This window comes from Sander vitreus, chromosome 21 (genome assembly GCF_031162955.1).
Source record: "Sander vitreus isolate 19-12246 chromosome 21, sanVit1, whole genome shotgun sequence".
NCBI classification, from domain to species: Eukaryota; Metazoa; Chordata; class Actinopteri; order Perciformes; family Percidae; genus Sander; species Sander vitreus.
Window position 1 is genome coordinate 9,032,408 of NC_135875.1, and position 20,226 is coordinate 9,052,633.

At 41.8% G+C, this 20,226-nt stretch overlaps 2 protein-coding genes across 5 annotated transcripts in view; one reads left to right on the forward strand and one right to left on the reverse strand.

The window, feature by feature from the left end:
• LOC144535980 (uncharacterized) overlaps positions 1-20,226 on the forward strand; it is an 84,736-nt gene that overhangs the window by 62,964 nt on the left and 1,546 nt on the right. For 2 of the 3 annotated variants that reach the window (XM_078278833.1, XM_078278834.1), the window contains 3 exons: positions 496-550; positions 17,494-17,593; positions 17,699-20,221. In XM_078278833.1, the coding sequence (XP_078134959.1) occupies positions 496-550; positions 17,494-17,593; positions 17,699-17,791 (248 nt within the window). In that variant the 3' untranslated portion in view covers positions 17,792-20,221. Of the gene's footprint in view, positions 1-495; positions 551-17,493; positions 17,594-17,698; positions 20,222-20,226 lie in introns of those variants that run through there. The other variant, XM_078278832.1, reaches the window with a different exon arrangement.
• The window catches only part of ptprea (protein tyrosine phosphatase receptor type Ea), a 59,169-nt gene that overhangs the window by 30,499 nt on the left and 8,444 nt on the right, over positions 1-20,226 (reverse strand). The window lies entirely within an intron of this gene.

The window sequence follows — 20,226 nt, forward strand, 5'->3', positions numbered from 1 at the left end:
TTTCCGTCTGGAGCTCAATGAAAACAGGCAGTCAACATTTGCTCTATGACATCCTGGAAAATGAGTTGTCATGCATGAGGATTTCCATGACAGCCAAATAATGGCACGAGCTAAAGAGTCAGTGCTCAGAAGGCCGGATAGAGTGGAATACAGAAAAAAAGATCATAACGTTAATTCTGCGTAGTATAGTTTTCAATTTCAAGTTTCTGGAAAGCACTGTGAGGGAGTATTTCAAGTCACATATCATCTCAAAGTTCATAAATAAATAATACGAGGTCTGACAGTGTGGAATCAGATCAAGCAAACTGTTGAATAATAGAAGAACCTTCCTGTAACGCAATCGGATGCAGAGCATAAGGCTCTAGGAAAAACACAGCAACACATAACAGCTGCTGAATGCAGAATACGATTTGTATGTAATAAGTCTAGTTATGTCCCTTCTGTGTGGAACAATCTGTAGTCCATTTAAGGGTTACCATTTGTGCTCTCTCACAGCATGGACTTGGCAGTGCTGCTGCAGCGACAGTCCCACCCAGACACTTGAAAAAAGGTAAGAAAAGATAGTCTAGTGGCAGAAACATGTAATTGGTATTAATGGGTTTTTACCTGCCAACCAAGCTTCCCCAGGTTGTGCCCTAAAGGTAAACTGACTAATTCAAACAACGCCCTTTCTCACATACTTTCTTATCTTTATTAAAAAACAAACTCATTTCCTTATCTTTTCTAAGCTACAATAACCCAATCACCATCTTGTTAATTTCAGTTTATGTGAGGGAAAGCAGGAGCCCCGTCACTGACAGTGTGTGGTGAACAAGGCAGCACTTGGTGATGGTCTACAACTATCAGTGTTTCACTTCCTCACAGTCATACACCGATTACCACAGTGCATGTGATAAACACTAGATAAATATGGCCGTTACTCATACAAGATTCATACTACATTTGGATTTGAAATTACAAATGGCTGCCTACATGTGCTCATGTTCTTCTGATCTTAAAGTTGTATGAGTCCACGAGGCAAGAGGGGAAAAAAGAAAGTTCCTAGAATTTCTTCAGATTTGAGATTAGGTCCATAACAGCTGCTAATATCTGTAGTCAGAGCACTAGCTGTTTGTGGCTAGTAAACATAGAGCGCAAGAACACTTGCATTCAAATTAGCATAAAGAACATGAGGTGAACATTTGCTTCACATCCAAAATGAACAAACATAAAAGAGTTTTCACAGCAACAAAACACACACACAGGCAGCACACATAAATGACTAATCATCTCTGGCGCAGTATCAGCTCTCTGCTCTTTGGCAGGCCAGATGCTGTGTGTGTGTGTGTGTGTGTGTGTGTGTGTGTGTGTGTGTGTGTGTGTGTGTATAGAAGCAATGTATTTTCTATATAGCTATAGTCTGCTTCATCTGAGGGTGTAATGGATTGTCCAACATGTGGACTTCTGCAGGTGTAAGATTTACAGCTGCAGACACACTAAAACTCTCATACAGCTGTTATTTTCCCTGACAAGACCCTAAGCTCAGCTGAAAATACATAGAATCAAGGTGACAAATTCCAGTGCACGCACACACCTTTGACTTGTCCACCTCTCCAGGGTTGTGGTCAATCAGATTACAGCATCACACCGAGATCTCCAAGTGCACCAACACAAATCCATTTATAGAGATAAGCTTTGAGGGCAAACGCTGCCACACACACAGTCAAAGAACAAGCCAGAGAGACAGAGACAGAGAGAGAGAGAGAGAGAGAGAGAACTTCACCCACTGAGGAGCCATCTGAGCCGCAGTCAGGCCACAGCATCGGTCCAGCACAACACTGTGTTTACAGAAGTCCTCTCTGACCTGCCACTGTGTGTCACTTCCAAAATCACAATAAACAGTTCAGTCCTCCATAAATGGGTCCCAAGATAAATCTCAGGTCACGAGATGATTAACAGAATAGGCAAAATGTATTTCTCTAACACAAAATTAGCTTGTTCATTATAAATAACTGGATAATTGAACCTTCTCAGGCCTCTAATTATACAAATAAATCAGAGTGGGGAAATCTATAATGCAATCTGCACTTAATAACTTCTCTGTTTTAAGGGTTAACAAGATTATTATATATTATAGATATTATAGAACCACTAATAATTAAGAGAACTGGATACAGAAGCCCCGTGCATGCCAATGAGAGTGCTCAAAAGCGCATAAAGCAATCATGGAGCTTGGCTCTTCCGCGTTGACTGGCCCATGACGTCATGATGGACATGCGCACCAGCAACAGTTTGTTTGTGTTGTCGTAGCAACCGGTAGCAACATGCTCGTTCATGAGCTTCTTTCGTATCTCTTACAAGTGGCAAACTCATGAACTCGCCGTTTCATTGTATAAAATATTCACCAACGTTAAACATTGTGTATTCGTTGTTCCTAATCGTTAACATGCTTATCTAAATAAACGATGGATGTGCAACCAATGAGATTTAATCATCATGTCGTGCTACTAGCTAGCGCTAGCTACTAAGGTTAGCCTGCAGTTTCGTGAACAGAGCTCATCCATGGCTTCATCCCTCATCCACGTTACAAGCTTTACGGCATACAGCCCTCGGATGTATCATAAGAGAGAACCAAGGCGATGTAATCACTATGTCTGTAGTAATGTTATGTAGGCATATAGCTATGTATAGTGTTACCGTTCTCTTAATACATCCATGCTAGCTACCGCTAATAGCTACTAGCCGATAGCCCCGCCAGTTTGGGAAACGCTTCATACATGACGTTACATCCACGTTACAGGCTTTACAGCATACATACATCCCTCGGGTGTATCATAAGATAATACCATGGACGTATTAATAGAACACATGGTGAATTACAACCATTTGCTATATCCATTATTACAGGTACAGGACCTCGGGAGAACAGTCATGTGAGCAGGTCCCGCGGGTCTGCTCACCACCATTATGCGCGTTCGTCATACCTAGTTTAATAACTCTGGATTTGGCTACTAGTGAATGATCAAAATGTTAAAAACGTGACGTTTTAAACAAGGACCCTTTAAGTGTTCGGGCTGGTAAGTTGACGTACCCCCAAAAAAATGATCCGCTGAAATATAGAAGTTTCTTTCGCCACGCAAAGTCTATGTGAAAAAGTCTTTCTGGGCCATGGGGTGCAGTACCACTGTTATCCGCTAAGCCCATGGTGGCTTTAAGACATGGCGCTCTTCCTGGGGGCTTGGTTCCCCCAGCCTGCCTATGGTCCCCCAGTGGCTAGAAATGGCGATAGATGTAAACCGAGCCCTGGGTATCCTGCTCTGCCTTTGAGAAAATGAAAGCTCAGATGGGCCGATCTGGAATCTCCTCCTTATGACGTCATAAGGAGGAAGGTTACCTCCCCTTTCTCTGCTTTGCCCGCCCAGAGAATTTGGCCCACCCATGAGAAAGAGAGACATCATGGCTTGAAAACAAGCGAAGCATGGCAGTTGGTCAAGGCCACACCCCCACCCTCCACCTTGCCCCCCCCTCTCTCCTCCTCAATAGCATTTAAAGCTACAGACACAGAAATGACACATCCTAAGTAAAGCTCATTGTGGGACTGGCTCTAGTGGCTGTAATTCTGCACCAAGGCTGAATTTCGGGAAAGAGACTTCAAATACAGCATTAGAGGACCACTAAGGCCTATATAAAAGCATCCAAAAAGCAGCATGTCATAGGACCTTTAATTAGAATAGAGCAGCAGCAGTCTAGCTCCTGCTTTACCAAATCAATGTTAGAGAGATGTAGAAGTGAGCGCTCTCTGTGATTTATGGTGTTTACAGACAACCTAAAAAGGGACAAAATCAGCCCAGAGATGAAAACTACAGCAACAGGAACTCATAATAAATGGCACCGCAGGAGAGAAATGCATGCACATGGACTTTTTGCCTCTATGATCAGATGTGAATAGAGCCGTGTCCTCAATGAGCTGAGTTGATAAATGCAGCGGCTGGAAACGATCGTAATTTAAATATCACGCGTCAATATATTCTCGGTTTTGAGGCCTCGCCCCTACAATTTACGACATGGCGAGACGTAATCCGGCTAAGAAGCGGCACTTTTCAGAGGTGCAGATTGAAACCCTGATATCTCAGGTTCATTTGCACTTATGTTTGTAGATTTGGCAGCCTGAAAACTGTTAAAGACTGTAGAAAGAATGCGTAATGGAAAGAGATCACTGATGCAGTCAACAGTGTTGCCGTAGTAAATCGGACTCCAGCTGAAGTTTCGACCACTGTCGACCCTGTCTCCTGACAGCAGAGGGGCTGGAAAAACAAGCCGAAATAACTCGGTCAATGGCAGAAATAAATCGTTCACTTGTGGCCATTAACAACACTTTAAAAGAGAAATGAAAACCTGAAGAATAAATAAAAATGTTGTGCATCGTCATGTTTCCTGTATTGAGTAGGCTATCATTGCCAAACACTATACCTTTTAGAATCGAGGAATAATATCCTGTCTCATTCGTATAGCCCCCAGTTGGGGCTGTGCTGGACACTGCTCTCTGGGCATCGGGTCATCTGGCTCCAGAACCCCACAGGCTAAAACAATGTTGCAGACTTTTTCTGCCGTGTATGGGTGATATCACTGATGCAAGACCATGAGCCATCTGCCCTTAATCAATCCGATGAAGCGCTCCACCGTGGCCCGTGGGCGTACGTGTGTTGTGTACCGGGCGAATAGAGGTCTTTTAAAAGAGCCAGATCTGCCATTGCGGATAAGTGATCAACTGATGACTTCTCCTTCTCCTGTTAAACTTTTTATATGCTGCACCGCAAGTCCACACTGACTCAAAAACTTGCGTACACGAGTTCAGACCAGACGTGAGATTTTATCGCAGCCTACGCTCACGTTCAAATTGATAAATCCCTTGCTTTGCGTAGGAATCGGCATACGCCCGTCCTACGCCTGTTTTTGGTCGTACGCATGTTTCATAAATGAGGGCCATTGTGAGCTTAATGTTCCAGAGCGAGAGGACAGACGGCAACAAGGAGTGTGATTTTGTTAGCCGAGACTCCCTCGCCTGACCACCTCGCTGGTGTATCTTGGCTTCCAGGTTTGTTGAGCACCACTGAGTGGCCCTTCGCCAAAGCAAGCAGGATGTGAATGTGATAATATCATATAGCAGCTCTTCTAAACTTGACAATTGCTATTCTTTCAGGTCCATTAAGTCAAGAACACACGACAATAAAATGATTTAGGAAATTTTATTGAATAAATTGCAATTCAAGTTGATAAAATTCGGAATTAAATTTGGCGGAATGGCTCTGTTCAGGGAGTCCTCTGACCTTTCATGAGCACCATGACATAGAGAGTCAGAGGACAGCAGCAGCATTAGGGGACGCTCACACAGTTTAGGACTGGGAGAGCTGAACTATTCCCCCATATGAACAGAACAGCAACGATGACATAGAAGCAAATGCCACGTTATACACGACAAGGTGGAGCTGGGGATGTGGTGGGTTGCAGAGAAGCGAGCAGCAAGCAGTTAGGAGCAAACTGAATCTGCTTTAAGTAGGGCGCCCTGTTTGAGCGTAGCCATTAAGCAGCGAGGGGAGTTGACCAGCTGATGCGCTGATGCACGTCATCTGATGCAGCTCAGCTGGAGCAGATCAGCTGATGAGACAGTGTTGATTGGCCAATGCGTTAGCAGCGTCTTGACTACTTGGCCTGCCAGAACTGACGCTGACGCTCAATTTATAATCAAATATCTGGAAATGTCCTGTAGGGCCCAGGCAGGACTAGATCATTTACTGACAGACAGTGTATATGACAGACTACATAAATAGTGTTATTAATTTAGTGGGTAGCTAATTAAGAACTCTGATTTAATACTCACCTGTCGCTCTCTCAGATCAATAACTAATAGAGTGATTGAATAAGCCTATAAAAATGTAGAATGTAAACTAAGATAGTGAACATGGCAAACATTATACCCACTAAATATCAGCATGCTACTAGCATTGTCATTTTGAGCATCTTAGCATACTGATATTTGAAATGTATTTAGCTCAATGTATTTTGACTTATATCTGCATATAATTGATAACTAAATGTCCAGTTGTCTCAGGAGTTCCTGTGATTTTACCCCTATAAAAGATGCTGTTTATTGTATTGTTTGTCCAGTGAAGGTCTGTGAAAGTTAGCAATACATTATGTGCTGACATTGTGTGGGCGCCCACCACTTTTTCATTACCTTCCATCCTCCTACACACCTGCCTTATGGGCTTGCATTCGGTTATATCCTATTTTGGTTTAACAACAATAAAAAAAAAACAAAGAGGACCCGTCTGGACTGCCGTCAATCCTGGACCCAGACAGGACTTACAGCTGGCCAGAGGCCTCAAAAAAATCTTTAGTTCGTAACTCGTAAAACAGAAATGATTAAGTCTTCCGTCCCACAATCCGATACACATCCCTTCAGTGGTGGTGTCTCTCTTCCCATCTTCCTCTCACATCCTCTCCCAAAGCTTATTCTCCAGGGCACCTGGGAGCAGCTCAGACAGAACGGGGTTAGGATTAAACAATTCCCCAGCTGACCATTCTCTGCAACACTTGAACTCCATGAACCTGACCTGGTAAATATTCATGACAGACAAATAGTGGTATTCCAGGACAAGGGGGTAGAAACGAATACATTATCCACACATACATGTAGGCAGCTACAAACCATTCTCTAATACACACCCAGAGACACGCAGAGACTGACAGTTATGGGCATGTAAGAAACATACACATCCACACAAAAGGAGAAAAAAAAACACCCTATGGATTTCTCAAGCTTTCGGTGTGTATCTTTCTGCTCAAGGCTACATGTCTTGTCTGTCTGCACAACCTTGTCTGGGAACGGAGATGTTTCGCACATTGGTGAGAAAGCCATGAACGCCTCCACTTCTTTCACAGAGTAACTGCCAAAATTTGGAACCAGAATGAGAAACCAAAACACAAATCTAGCTGTGAAGCAATAAGAAACGATGCTCTCTTTTCAGTTATTGGTTTATTTACCACTTGAGATCATTGCGACAGAAACAGTGTTGCCAATTTAGCGACTTTGTCGCTAGATTTAGCGACTTTTCAGACCCCCTTAGCGACTTTTTTTCAAAAAAGCGACTAGCGACAAATCTGGTGACTTTCTGTAGAAAAGTTACCAGTATTGTCCAGCGAGCACGCAAGGTATTTCTCTCCTGTAGCCGCCAAAACAGTCTTCTGTTCTGTGACTGAGGAGCAGCGGAGCAGCGGAGCGGCGGAGCAGCGGAGCAGCCTCTCCCCTCTCTCCTCATGTGCAGCAGCACAGTGCGCAGGCAGGTAGAAGGGGGACAGGGTGTGCGGGTGCTGGTGTAGGTAGGAGAGACAACAGGACACGACGGGAAAAATTCTTTATCTCTCTTTTTCCCCTCCCTTTGTAGAATTTCTTTTTTTTACTTCAAAGATAGGCTACCTAAGTAATAATTATAAGGTAAAATAAATTCCTGTATTGAATTTGTGATTATTTGGCTAAAGAGTTCTATTTCTTTCTACCTTGCTGACACAACCACTAAGCTTTATACAAATGATTGCATAATGACGTCAAAAATATGCAAATAAGCGTATGATGTCATCTAGAGACTTTTAGCGACTTTTGGAGCTGGTGCTAGCAACTTTCATTGGAAAAGAGTTGGCAACACTGGACAGAAAGGACCGACTGTCTATTGGATGATTAACACACATCAACAAAAAGACCTGGGTGAGAATAGTTTTAAGCTTGGCTATATGGAAGATACATTCTTGCCATAGGCTGTATAAATAATAAAACACTAAGGGGCCATCCACACGGAGACGCTTTTTGGTGCAAACGCACATTTTTAGCATCGTTTGGGCCCCTCGTCCACACAAATCCAGTAAACGCACTGCCTGAAAACGCACTTTTTTGAAACCGGGTCCCAGGGTGAAAAAATTCGAAAACGGCTCTCTTTTGGCTTCATCTGGATGGTACTGCTTACCCGCAGTCCCGCACTAGTGCACGGCCACACATGACTGCGGTGAAGCTAAGCGAGCATATCCCATCTCAATGGTCAAACCAGCTCACTTCATCTAGCTAAATAGTTTGTCTCTGCTCCCTGACACTTCCCTCTGCTCTGCCAGTCCTGGATTCTACACAAGATATATTGCTAACATTATGTAGCTAACGTTAAACATCGCTAAAGTAGCTGACCGCTAAAGTAGCTGACCGCTACAGCAGCGACGTAACGTTAACTGCTATGGTTAGCTAGCTGTTTATAAAGTGGAAGCTAGCTCTGTCTGCTTATCAACTCCTTGAACGGATTATAGTAACTTTTACCACGGCTTATTGTAGAAAAGCTACTGCAAGAAAAACGTGTCATTTACAAGTGGATCTGTGTGGATGCAAAAATCCTTGAAACGAAGCCAGGGAAGACGGTAAAAAAAGAAAGATTGTTTTGGTACGTGTGGACGTGGCCTAAATAACCCTACCGTCTCCCTCCTGTCTGTAGATCTAACATATATGGCTACTGGTCTCTCTCTCTCTCTCTCTCTCTCTCTCTCTCTCTCTCTCTCTCTCTCTCTAAGTTGACTCAGAAGACTTGCTGTCCACAAGCAGGAAGAGAGACAGCTTAGATCATATCCTGTGTGTGAACTGTGGTTTACAGCCAAACACTGGGGGTATATAATTAGCCGGACTGTGAGAACTAGTAAGAGAGAAGGCAGCGATAGAGAGCCCCCCCCCCCAATAAAAAGAAAGAAAGACTATAGGTCTAGGATACAGGAGAGTAAAAGAGTTGGAGCCATACTTAGAACAGCTCTGTGAGCGCCATCTTCCTGTCAAGTGTGACAACTCTTGCTACACTAACACAGATGTCATCGTTTGCTTAACGCCAGCTCAGTTATGTGGCATATTAAGCCAGATTAGGGAAGGAAATGACACACAAAAACTGCATATTTGTGAGCTAGGACCTAGAACATTTGTTGTGGGTGTGTCTAAAACCCATAAGCATAGTATTAGTTTGCTAAAATGACTCATTCTGTAATAAATATGGAAAACGAAATATTGAAAGATTAGTAGTCTTTACACACAAGCATAATGTTAGATGAAAAAAAAAATATGCAGAGCCAACTTTTGTTAGTTCCCTCGTGGGGCAAAACATTTAAATCATGGCATGTGGAAGGAGTGGCTGCCCGTTCTGTACCAGAAACCCAATTTGTTCAAAGCATTTTGAACAAATTTATCAGAACGTTTTGGCTAAAAAAAAAACAGCACTATGAGAGCGGTGAGAGTGAACCACAACTGTGTGGAACTGCAGTCGGTTGGTAACATTTTCGTTGGGTTTGTCACTATGAGTGACCCCTAACATAGGCATTCATATGATCCATTTTGAATATAAATACATATAGCCTCTTTAACATTTATTTCAGGATTTTTGGACATAACTAATACACTAAGACAGTACGAGGCTGCTGTAATAACTTGAATTAATCTTGAAGTTAACGAATCACAAAAGTCAAGAACCAGTGATCTCACTACTACAGCTGGACACCCCCATACTGTCCTGAAGAAAGTATGCCTGCGACAGGAAGTAGGAGCTCATTGGAAGAATGCCTTATGACCTTAAATCAACAGGATATGGATGATTTGCGGGGTAACATCCACTGCACTTAGGAGCAGTAACCAAACCGGCCTGAAATAAGGTTCTCAAACCTCTTTGTATCTTTCTCTTCAAATGCCTCACTTCCGCTGATCTACAGGCAGGGCTGTACGATCAAGTAAATACAGTAATCTAGTCATCAGACAGAGGGACCCCCCAACCCTACCCTCCTTCCAGTAAGTAGTCATGTAAATACTCAAAACGCTCTGCTGACATGTAATGTAAAACATGCTGAAGGCCACTGGCTGCAGTTTAGAGGGCAAAGGGATCAGATTTGCAGGGCTGGTGGCAGATGCACTGACCACAATTCCAATATTCCTCAAAATTAAAAAGTTACAATGGAATTACATCTATTGTCGCAGACATGTTGTGCATTTTACGAACAGGCCCGAGAAAATTCTGTCCTGTGTGTGCCACACTTCAAACAATATCAAAAACAGGATTACTTCTTGGATTGAAAATTATCCAGGGGCTTAGATTACAGATGCAAATACTCTGGTTGGAACTTTAATCTATTTCCGCAGTTAGAGCGACCCAGAGGGAAATCATGATTCAAAGAGCTGAGAGAGAGGCCTGCTGTGGTACTCTATATTTAAGGTAACAGTAAATTGGCCATTCACCACATCATCTACAGTAGCTGCTACAGTCAGCCAACGGACTGATAGATGACAAGTCACACTCGAGCAGCGACACCATTGATTTTCTTCGCATACAACCCAAGACTGCTGATTCAAGATAATGTTACATTTTTAAAAGGCTTTGCTGTGATATTGTGGTGATAAATTCCACCCATGAAACTGATAAATGAGTTCAGGAAACATTGACGGGTGGGATTTATTTCCAGGGCATTGATTTATATATCAGGATGATGTACACTATTTATAGTTTATTGTTAAATGTGTTCTGTCATTTCTGGTGCAGTATCAGGCTTTTAGAGACAAATGGATCACAGAGAAGGCTGCAAACCTCCAACCACCATGTAAGACTGGTTTTCCCATCTTGAAATGAAAAGCTGTCCTCTGTTTTAATAAGCATATCCAGAACTGTCAAATACTGTACATCCAGTGAAACACAGTGCCATTTAATGACATTTCACAATATTTACCAAATCACAGTTCATTGCGATGATATAAACTGATGCCCTTTGTGATTTCGTTGTAGAGCTACAGTAAATATCACTGTGCGCAATGCGACTGATATTCTGTAACCTTTTATCTTTTTACTATCCATGTTACTGTCGACCACGCTCACACCAAGTCAGCTAAAGACATCTTTTTCTCTTTTTTGGCCTTTCATCCACACTAAGCTGCAGCTTTTCACACCTCAACACAAGCTTTTTACAAAACCTGACTTTTTTTGTGTGCGCAAATTGTACCCACAAAAAAGTGAGAAGCAGTTGTGTGAAGACTGAAAAAAGATTGAGAGAGAAGTTAAAATCTTGCATACTGTTCGCTTGAAGCATACAACATGCCTCCAAGAAGACACATTTCTATGCGTCTTAACCATATAATAAAATCAGTACTTCCTGCTAATTCAGTCACTCTGACAACAGAAACAAAAACACATGCAATGAGAACAACTACATCATTAGTTGTGCTGTATTAAAACACAATATCAATTACAATGGAAAAAAGGAGGGGACAAAGCAGAGTTTTAACCTGACTGTTTGTTCCACTCCTTAACAGATGTTTGCTGTGACGAACAGTTTTGGAGTTTGCTGAGTAAAAGACGAGGAAGAAGAAGAGGTTTAGTCATTTTCCTGTCGTTTAGGTGGTTAGGTGTGGAATGAGATCTTTATGAAATCGACTTGAAAACACGACTGTGGACAAAGCGTTTTCTAAGTAAGCTAAAAGGAAAGGTTGGGGGGGGGGGGCTTGTCAGAGAGTTGTGCTACCAGTCATGGGGATTACTGGTGTGGATCATTGGAAAGAGCTGAACAAAAGGCCCACGTGTACAGCTCTGAGGAGAGGAGATAAGAAGGTGCAGGTGGGGGTTCTGGTGGAGGAATGGGGGGGGCGTTACTGATCATTGTGCCAAGCTAGCAGACACATCTACCTCTGCATCCCTTTGTATAGAACAAAGAGTAAAAGAGCCCAAACAGTTGAGGATCACCATTTTGCCATTTGTGTCATTTGCCCTCACTGCGTGTCATGCATGGGTGAGCAAACACACTGCCATGGTCCTTTTGCATGCTTAACACAGGCATGCAATTATTGTATTTGTTAGCGACACTGGTCTCAGGCATGAATACTTTCAGGAATGGAAGAAAAACAAATACACAAAAAAACTATTTGCCATCAGGAAAGCTGATTGAATTCAAAGTGAATCTGTGGATATATCTGACAAATCCAGCAACATGACAGCGCTGCATTGTCTGTGCTGGTATCAGACAAGTGCAGCATCTTGGCATACACAGTAAACAAAATCTGAACAGGATATTGCATTCCTCATGGCATAAGCCGTGAGCAGCCCCCTTCTTTTTTAGAATCAGTGACATTACACAAGCAACTAACGACAGAGATGCCATGTCAGCCTCTCCAGAAGGTCAAATTGTGCAGATTAGACTGTCATTAATACTGAATCTGGATTATAGCAATCCTGAGGCAGCTCTATAGCTACAGCTTACTTCTATCCCAGCCGCAGCAATGAAAGACAATGGCACTTTTTGTTCCCACAGAACTGACAGTACCGCACAGTAACAAAAGGAGGACTCATTTCTAATAGGGTCAGGAGTGATTAGACAAGCGGCAGGCCTGGCAGCCCATTGAGAGGCCCAAGATCCCCCAGAATCAGACTGGATTTATCAGATTACGACTCCAACACCAACTCAACTCCAAGTAGCCCAATAGTGTAGTTAGATGTTAGTCTGGCTATCACCAGAACAAGCTCAATCTTTTAAGATTAGTCTGGGGAGTCTGCTCTGCATTTTCTACTGCACAAGAGCCGTGATCAACGGGCATAGTTCAAATGATTCTGTACGCAATTGGATAGTCCTTCAACCAATCAGACCAACGATCCGGGTGACGTAGCAGCGACAGCGGCATCAACAGGGTTGTTGCGCTTCGGTGGTCGCTATGTTGAATGTAAACAAGAAACTGCTTGGTCGCCTCTCTATCATCTTCGTGTTAAACCTGCCAATAGCACGCCAGGTGGATAAGTCAGTTTGTGATTGGTCCCAGCAAAATTGTAACGGAGGCAGGATAGATAAATGTACATTAAAATGGCAATATAGTCTCTAAAATGCGACTTTTGATATATTGTTATAACATGGCCATGTAGAAATAAACAATATTAACAGAATATATCTTTGCAGGATACATCAGAGTGACGAGTAGCACTTTACTGCGATAAACAAATGGCACCCAACTGTCTAGACATCTTAATATAGGCCCTATCTTGTTATGGCAGCCTATCCATTATGGTCGTTTTGAGTGCTGTTGTGCTTGTGATGCATAATTTATTAGCACCCCACAAAAAAGTCTAAGATTTTACAGTAAGTCTTACATACTTACAAACTTCATGCTTGTGAGACACAAAGTAGAGAGAGAGGATCAGTGGGAGTAACTGTAAACAGAAAGTGAAGACAGGAGAGAGAGAGAGAGAGAGAGAGAGAGAGAGAGAGAGAGAGAGAGAGAGAGAGAGAGAGAGAGAGAGAGAGAGAGAGAGAGAGAGAGAGATTCCTATCCTAGCCCCACAAAAACAAATGACATCAGAGTAGCTGCCAATCAGCTGACGTGGCTCAGAGAGAGGCTGTTAGAATTCACTCCAGCTTTTTTCTGACACTCTGCTATCACCCTATCAAAAAAGCAGAACTGCTCACTGAAATGGAACCATGGATTAGTGGAATCTCACAAAATGCTTTCATACAGACCATACATTCTTTATTGTAACCTACAGTGATGACTGTTGCAAATGGTTTAAGCGAGTAAACAAGCTCAGCCTGTTATTCTTCATGTACAAATCTCCTGTAAAGGGATTCTTCAAGACACTCTAATTCAATCCCAGACTTATTAAAGGGAATCAATTTAGAGAGATTTTTTTTAAAAGCAATGTGCCTTATTGAGTTCAGTGGTTTAATTAAGTACAGTGGTTAATAGGGCTAGCTCTAATGAACTTAGTGAGACGCATCTTTGGTAACGAGGCATAAACCATTACAAACGGCAGTGCTACAGGCGCTCCCATTGACTGCCATTTCAAAGACGGCTATATCATCATCATGCCCTTTATTGAGTGGAATCACGGTTTGTCATTAGAGCAAACAACATTATGGATCTATGGACTGCACCTGTGTAAATAAATGAGGAATCAAACAAGACTCTACTACGTGCTAAACTAAACCCCATCCCCATTGTCCAATGATAGCTTAGCAACCGTAACTAGGCACAACAGTGCGTGGCAACTTACAAACTAAGATCGATACACAATATTTAAAAAATCTGGAGGGTGTTACAAACACACAAAAGGAAAAGTGTAAGGAATGGGATAAACAGTGTGTGTATCTGCTCTGACGTAAGCTACAAACGTTAGCATAACAAGCTAACTAGCGTATATACAGTAGTAGTAGTAGTAACCCAACCTGGCATTACTTCCAAGACCAAGAGTTTATCATATGACGCCATGTTGTTGAGTTACAGGTTATATATATTGGTAGTCACTAAATCAGACTGTAGGTAGCTGATAACTCATTACCGGAGATATTTGCCAAAACATCCACAAAGCCTTTTTCTCTTTTAACAAAAGAACTGAAATGTAGCAGTTTAAAAAAACAAACAAGGGCGCCTGGGTAGCTCACCTGGTAGAGCACGCGCCCATATATAGAGGACGCGGATTCGACTCCAACCTGCGGCCCTTTGCTCAATGTCATTCCCCCCTCTCTCTCCCCTTTCATGTCTCCATCTGTCCTATAAAAATAAAGGCTTAAAATGCCCAAAAAATAATCATTAAAAAAACAAACAAAGCATAAATCTAACCACTGTTTTACTTGTCCAAGTATGTAACAGAATATGTTAGAACATTACAAAAGTCTGATTTTACAGTTTTTTTGCTTGGGACATGTAGGGTTAGCCTCAGTTGTTTAGCATCATATTATGTATGCAACCATCAAAATAAAGAACATTACAAGCAAAGTTGCCCTGAGACAGCATTTTCCAACAACTCACAGAGCTCATGTTACCTTAATGAGCTAGATAGCTACTAGGACTAGAAATTAGTTCTGTATTGTTTTGTTTTTTTAAAACAGGAGCGGCACTTCTTCTCAGGATGTTGACAGAAAATCATTTCAAATCTAGTGAGCGTCCAAAGGTCAAACGCGGAGTGTGCTCCCGCTAATCAACCCACCTACTGATCCAGAACAACGATTTGAACTCCTTATTTAATTACCTACATCTATGACACAAAGTAGACAGATATTGATTTTAACGATAACCATTTTGACAAGGACCTTCAGAGATACTGTGACAATCCTATGACACCAAAATAGGCTGTGCCTTTCTCTGATTCATCATAACCAAAAAGTCCTGTGCTAGAAATAAAAAAATCAATTACCTGACTTATTGCATCTGAATTCAGAACAAAACAGTTGACCCCGGCTGTTTCAATGCAAAGCACATTGTTTTTGCTGATTTCTAACAGAAAACAGTCCGATCAGCAGGTTCATCTGGACAGTGAGCGAGTATCATTCTCTAATGACGGCCAGTGTGTTCGAGATAGATAAGGTTGTTATTAGATTACCAGCTATAGGGATCAAAACTATTCTATCAACAAAGTTATGCAATCAGGGCCCACACAATAAAATGCAAAGCTAAATATTAACCAGAAACAAAACAGTAATGCATTGGATCACTTTGTAGAATTCCAGGTATGTCTACTCTGCGAGGTAGCAAGATAAAATGAGCTGAAATAAAGCAAAAAGGTGTGGATTTATCATTAGATGATAAGCTGTGACTCCGCAATGGGTTTCGTGAATTAACAGTACATTGTACAATTCTGTCGACTCAACTTCCCAAGTGTTGACATTAACTTATATTCCAGGTTCGGCATCAAACCAGCAACATTAATTAATTTGCATTACTTAATTAGAAAATTTATTTCAAAAGATAAACCCAACAAATTAGTTCAGAACCCAAATGCTGGCACGCCCAGGTCATCTCTGGCAACCGCTGTATGCTTTAAGAGAGGAGATCCCAGAAGCAGCCCTTGCCATCACCCCAGCAGGATCTGAAGAAAACACAATTGAACACATGCAAATGAACGATGTGTTAAAAATTCCTCTTCATCATGGGGTGGATGTATTTTGGCAACAGCAACCACACCTCCCTGTGTTTCGTCTTTCCCAGTTGTGCTTGTGGTTGTAGTTTGAAAAGAAATATACAGCCACCCCCTATTTTCTCTCCCTCTTTCTCTTCATTTCCCCTCCACAGCTTACACCCAACCCCCCTTATGGGTTTCAACAATAACCAATTACAGGCGCAGGGATGTGAGGTGAAATCTGTGGCCTGGAGCCTGTAGGTTTTACATCAGACTCCACACTGATATGATAGTAACAACATGGGTGGGAAAGCTATAAAAACAACATTTTGCTTCACCTTCCCATATTTTTGGAGCTTGTGGAAAATGACAGCCATAGTGGCGGCTGGTAGTATCAAGCTACCGCCGGCAGACTAATGAAAACAATCACGCAGAGCTGTGGGAGTTCTGGCTGTTTTCAGGACAACAGTGCACAGCGCTGAAGGACCAACTGCTCACTGGTGCAGCCACACATGAGAAGCAGCATGCAGCTCGAGCTGAACATAATGAAAATGGACTCAAACTAGTCTGCACTAATGAGTTTTTACCATGAGACTGAAGGCTTCTCTCTGGCTAACTAAGCGGCTAACTAGTCCCCTGCTGGGGCCCAGCTGCTGGATGTGATAGTACAGTAATGAATGGAGAGCACAGCCTTTTACTTATTTCCTGTTGTAGTTGAGCCAAGTTGGAAAGGCATCACCGATGGCTCAGAGCTGTGTTGGATGTGTCAGATTTGGTTTAAAATGCTGCCTAGGACAAAACAGGCTTAACATTTTTCTTGAATCAAATACAACACAGCAAAGCAACACTGCAATACAAAACAGCTTCCTGTTTGGGGACAAAATCCCAGCATGCTGTGTTTCTTCTACCAAGCCGGCAGTGCTATAGCATCTACTGTCTGCCTGCACATAGCTCATCCCAGGCAGTCATAAAAGACTGCAAATGAGGGAGTGTCTTCAGAGAGCAAGGCGTTTTCCCTCTCCGGGGAGGACAGATCTGATGATCAAATCCTTTCCTGTCTCCTTGTTGAGCCCTTCTCTGCGGCAAACAGAGGGTCTCTCATGTGTCACACTCCGCTGCCCACCAGTTTTGATAAAAGGCCTAAAAATGTACAGCCCAGAGATTGCAAATGCAAAAGGTAAACAAGGAAATCTGGAACTAATTACAGATAAATTCCATATGTACAATCCCTCACACACATTTTAGGAAACCTCATTCTGTGCAGCAATGCCAATCAACTGATAGAGTGGTATACTATAACCAGGTGAAGGTGAATACATTTTAATGAATGTACTTTGAATATGTTCTTTAAAACCACAAAGACAGTAGACCAGAAGGTGTGATTAATTAATAAATAAAAACAACATGGATACACAAATGGGGCCATCCAGTGTGGTTGTTTTCTAAAGCACCTGTGTTATTTCTAGGAGGATAACAAATTAGTCATTGTGCACAGACACAGCACATGTAGGAAGCCCAAAGGGAACGCAGACTCCCAGTTTTAAAAAATACATATCCCATAATGTATATTTGTCTTCTGTTTATGCTCCAGATGCAGAGAGACTGAAAGCGGGGAGGAAGAGGGTTCGAACAATTCAGAATTCACCAGCAGTAAAATAGACGTTTGTGTGAAGAGCCACCCACTGACTAGGGTGGGCCTACAAAGAGAAACACTGTGATATTCAGCCGTGGGACACATCATTATTATGATTACTCTGATCGCTAACCTAATTTGCCTCCATGTCTTGGTTCTCTAGGAGAAGCAGAGAAAACACTTGTTGATGTCTGCCTGTGATCCCCGCTCCTTCTTATCCGACAAAACAACTGTCTCACTGAACAACGTACCATGAAACAGGGAGGCCCAGAGGACGAGTGGGCGGATATAGGAGGAACTAGGCTGCATGTTACTCAATTATCATCACCATGTGTAGCTAGCACTATATTTCAAAGACGTGTGGTGCATTAATGAATGAGTTTGTTAACAGCTCCAGAGTAGATCACAACCACTTCCTTTTAAATCGTTTGTGGACTTGGATATGCCTTTTTTTCATTTGAGTGGGATACCTTAATGTAGGAGATTTAGGAGATTGGTTTAAACTAGAGCTGAAACGAGTTCTTGATTAGTCAATAAGTAAAACGATAGAAAAACAATCTGGAAAAAATGACTAACATTTGCTTGTTTTAGTTTCTCCAATGTAGAATTTGAAGCTTTTCCCAGTTTTATATAACTGTAAACTGAATATTTTGGGGTTTTTTAACTGTTGGACGGACAAAACAAGATGTCTGAAGACCACTCCTTATACTCTGGGAAACTGGGCATTTTAGTTCCAATTTCCCCCAAAACCATAGGAATTTACGGAGCCAAAAGTTGTTGCTTCCTGCTGCGTGCTGACCAGAGTAAGACCACAGATTTACAGTAATACCCCCTTACCACAACTGCATTAAATCCTAAAGTAAAAGACAAAGAGGTGAAAAATGGAAGGAAAATGCAAATGGTCTGCTGATTATGAACCCTCTAAAAAATACAAGAATGCTAAAACTACACAGCAGGGGGGGGAATCAATGCTGAAAATGGGCCCTACATATATGGCATTGTCATCCAAATACTAGCTCCACTTCTGTCCACTCTGCTGGCATCAAATCAGACTAATTATGATAAAAATCATAATCATGACATGACAAATATCCCTTCATTGTAAGTGAATGGTGTGGATCTGTCTCTGGCTGAGCACAAAAAAGGCTTTGGCAGTGTTTAGAGGAGTGCGATTGTCAACAGTGTGCTTTCCCAGTGGGGCAACATATTGTATGACCAAATGCTGCAATGATTAGCAACATACAGCATCACTTGGTTTGGGGAATTCATGAAAAGCTTACACATTAAACCAAAGAAAGAAAGAAAGCATGTATGTTGAGATATGACATGTTTCTTTTCATACATAACTCCATGCTACTCAGTGAAAATGTTTCACAGCTTTTATATATTATATCTCCAGAGCTGAAGGTCAGTGTGACAAAGTCATGGTGTGGCATGCGTTTTCTTACATGAATGAATGAAGAGGATCAGGCCTATTACATTGTCTGATAGAAAATATCTGATGTGATGACAATATAAATTGGGCGGAAGTGACCATCTAACTTGTTTAAAGAGCATAATAACGTTAATCAAATGCCAAGCACATTTCAGTTATGAGATATGAGGATTTCATTGGAGAGTTGACATCTGGAACAACAGTTTTTAACAGTATTATAAAAAATGAAACGCCCTATTAATCAAACAGTGTCATTACAGCAGCCATAAAAATCTGCCCTCTTTAAAATGAATAGATTAAAAACAGTAACGGCAGCCAATTACAGGCAAGTCTTCATAAGTAAAGATGTAGTCTTGCATTGCCAGAGTAAGCACTGGAGTGAGGTCTGGCTACACCACACATCCCAATCGCAATTTTCTTTGGCGGCGCTAAGCTCCTGATGCAGCGACATTGGCTCTGCAAAATAGTCTCAGAACTTGTTTCGGTGAAACAGCTGGATAACGTTACATGGTTAAACGTAATTTGCTCTTACTAGTGTATTGCTGTATGCACTTGGTCCACAGCAATCCCCACCCAATGGTCCTGAAACGTTGACAGAATGGCTCTCCATCTATCGTTGCCAAAGAAATATTTCTGGTAGGGCTGCACAATATATTGTTTTTTTATTGTGATCGCAATATCAAAGACTGCAACATCCCGCAAAAGATTTGTCAGCTGAAATAAAATATCAGTAGAAAACTGTACTTTAAAATGTAACTGTCGTTCTTTTTTTAGGGTTACCTTTTATATTGAATTCTATGTTCAATTTGTTCAATCGAAGAATGTTGGAAATGATTTCCTTTCGTTTGATTTAAATCCAGCAAGCAATTTGTTGTGTTTTAGCAGAATACTGAAAGCAGCAGAAATGCAGAACTGAGTACACTTCCCCTCAGCAGTAAAAGGCCTCACCAACAAGGCTCCGGACCCCCACTGACACTGTCTTAACACCCCCCCCCCCATCCCTGGTCACTTGCACTTATTCCTTCATCCTGGACTTCACATCTACACATTGCATATACTTTGTATTCTTTGCAACCCATTCAGCCTACTTACTTTGTATGTATACATTTGTTTTGTTTTTTCTGTATTTATTGTTTATTTTATATTAACGTTTAATATGTTGGTTTGCTTATGTATGCACCTATCACCAAGGCAAATTCCACATAAGTGTACTTATTGTGGCAATAAAACCTTTTCTGTTTTTTTTCTGACTGCAG